Here is a 1,966-nt window from a genome sequence, read left to right as displayed (position 1 = left end):
CCATTCAGGCTCGCTTCTTCCCGTACACTTCGCCTATCCACACGACCTCACCCAGGTGGATTAACTCATCGTAGCGAGGTACTGTACAAAGCTTGTATCGCACTTCAGGGGATAAGGCAGTGGTCCTGTAGTGGGCCACCAATGCTGAATACTTTCACATCGTCATATCCTCAATAAACGGAACAAATGTGGCTAACAATAGACGCGCGGGCACGCGCACCTTTTCCTATATAGTACAATTAGACAGCACACACACACACACGCACGCATGCACACACAAACGAACACGCTTTATGTGTATGGGTGAAAAATACATGTGCACGTAATTTCAAAATATGTGTTGTATAGAGAGTAGCCTACCCACAACCTCATAAACGAATCTTTCCAGAAGTTCACAAGACTATACAGGACCCCGTAGCCTGCAGCTCGGACTCCCTCGTGTCCCTCCTCACTCCATGGGGACTCTCAACGTGTAGATGAGTCCCCAGTAGAGCGCGTTGAAGAGCAAGATCCCGCCAGTGACGAGGATCCGCGCGAGCATCACCATCCTCCTCTCCGACATCTGCACGAGCTTTATGCGGAAGATCCCGAATCGACGACTCAGCTTCGCCATCCCAGCACCGACGACGCCGTTCGGGTGTCTGTCCTTGCCTCCCTTGTCGTCCACGATCCTCACACCCGAAATCCACGCCTTGGACAAAGGACTGACCTGCTTCACCCCCTGGGGGGTCTTGTTACCTAGCTCGGGCGTGTAGAGCCCGCCCTCTGTGTACACGTAGTCGATGAGGGCGTGGAAGATGATGATGACGAAAGAGGCCATGATGCAGAACAGAAGCCAAACGTCGATCATCTTGAAGTTGGAGGTCTTGGGAAGGGATTCAGACACCTGAGGGACACGGAAAAGGGGATTGGTGAGCGGCGTGGTGAGTCATGATTAGCGAGGCTTTTATGCATAACAAGCATCATAAATGTCAACACGCACAGCACTGGTATGAAAAAGATGACGAGTGAAACATTCAAGAATAGGCAAGACTTTCATTCCTGTATAATTGAGTTGTGGAGGGATTCTCAAATCAAAACACACACACACACACACACACACACACACACACACACACACACACACACACACACACACACACACACACACACACACACACACACACACACACACACACACACACACATACATATATATAAGGGGAGCGTGCTGGCCGAGTGGACAGCGCGCCAACGTCTGAGGGCAAGAATGGTAGACGGTTCGAGCCCACTAGAGTCAGTACGAGACGGCAGTAAAGGAAGATAATCTTAAACCCCAAAGTCCCAGGCGTCACCTGCGAGAAGAGCGTGGCCATGACGAGGAGAGCGGTGAGGGCGGTCATGATCCGGACATCGAAGATGTCCATCCTGAAGTAGAGGGTGGTGTACGCCGTCATGAGGAGGATCAGCGAGGGCGTGTAGATGTTGAGGAAGGCATGACCCAGCGAGCGAGCCAGGGGCACCTCCACCACCACGGTGCTGAAGTTCTCCACGTCCACCGTGTAGATCTTGGGAAGACCCACCTGCAGAAGGGAAGAGGGCCGTAAACGGCGGAAGATTCTGAGGCTCAGGGTATGGTATGGTGAGGGAGAGTGTGGCAGTTAACATTATAGAGACTGGAAAGAATATGAGGTCCGTGGCACTGTAGAATGCGTACGACTTAAAAAGAAAAAAAACTGTGAAAAGGTGAAAGTGAATCTGCCCTACTTCCTCGTTCGCCCTCCCTTCAGCTCACCTTATACTCCGCCAGAATGGCGTTGCCTAAGTATTTGACAGTGGAAGCGTTGGTGAAGACCACATACTCCGACGTCACCGACACCATATCGATCAGCATCTTGCATTTCTGAAAAGAAAACAAAAACAAAAGAAAATAGAGAGAACGTGATATGAGGTTCTTATCTTCGTAGAATCAGATCGTCTAGCCCTA

At 50.8% G+C, this 1,966-nt stretch overlaps 1 protein-coding gene across 1 annotated transcript; it reads right to left on the bottom strand.

Annotated features, from left to right (window-relative positions):
* Positions 1-236: 236 nt before the first annotated feature.
* Positions 237-1,698, bottom strand: LOC143033978 (uncharacterized). Its single transcript, XM_076199745.1, has 2 exons — positions 1,335-1,698; positions 237-886 (listed from the first exon to the last, which is right to left on the bottom strand). Exons 1-2 carry the CDS (start codon positions 1,434-1,436, stop codon positions 449-451), a joined length of 540 nt encoding a protein of 179 aa, XP_076055860.1. The 5' UTR covers positions 1,437-1,698; the 3' UTR covers positions 237-448.
* Positions 1,699-1,966: the final 268 nt, after the last annotated feature.

This window comes from Oratosquilla oratoria, chromosome 2, assembly GCF_046742065.1.
Source record: "Oratosquilla oratoria isolate Oo_2021 chromosome 2, ASM4674206v1, whole genome shotgun sequence".
Classification (NCBI taxonomy): domain Eukaryota; kingdom Metazoa; phylum Arthropoda; class Malacostraca; order Stomatopoda; family Squillidae; genus Oratosquilla; species Oratosquilla oratoria.
This window is presented reverse-complemented; position numbering and strand designations above follow the sequence as displayed.

Bases quoted from the DNA above. Each gene is read 5' to 3' on its own strand.
- LOC143033978 (XM_076199745.1), bottom strand. From the start codon at position 1,436: ATGACGGCGTACACCACCCTCTACTTCAGGATGGACATCTTCGATGTC. The intron at 887-1,334 runs GTGACGCCTGGG...CGTGTCCCTCAG, and splicing joins TGGCCACGCTCTTCTCGCAG to GTGTCTGAATCCCTTCCCAA.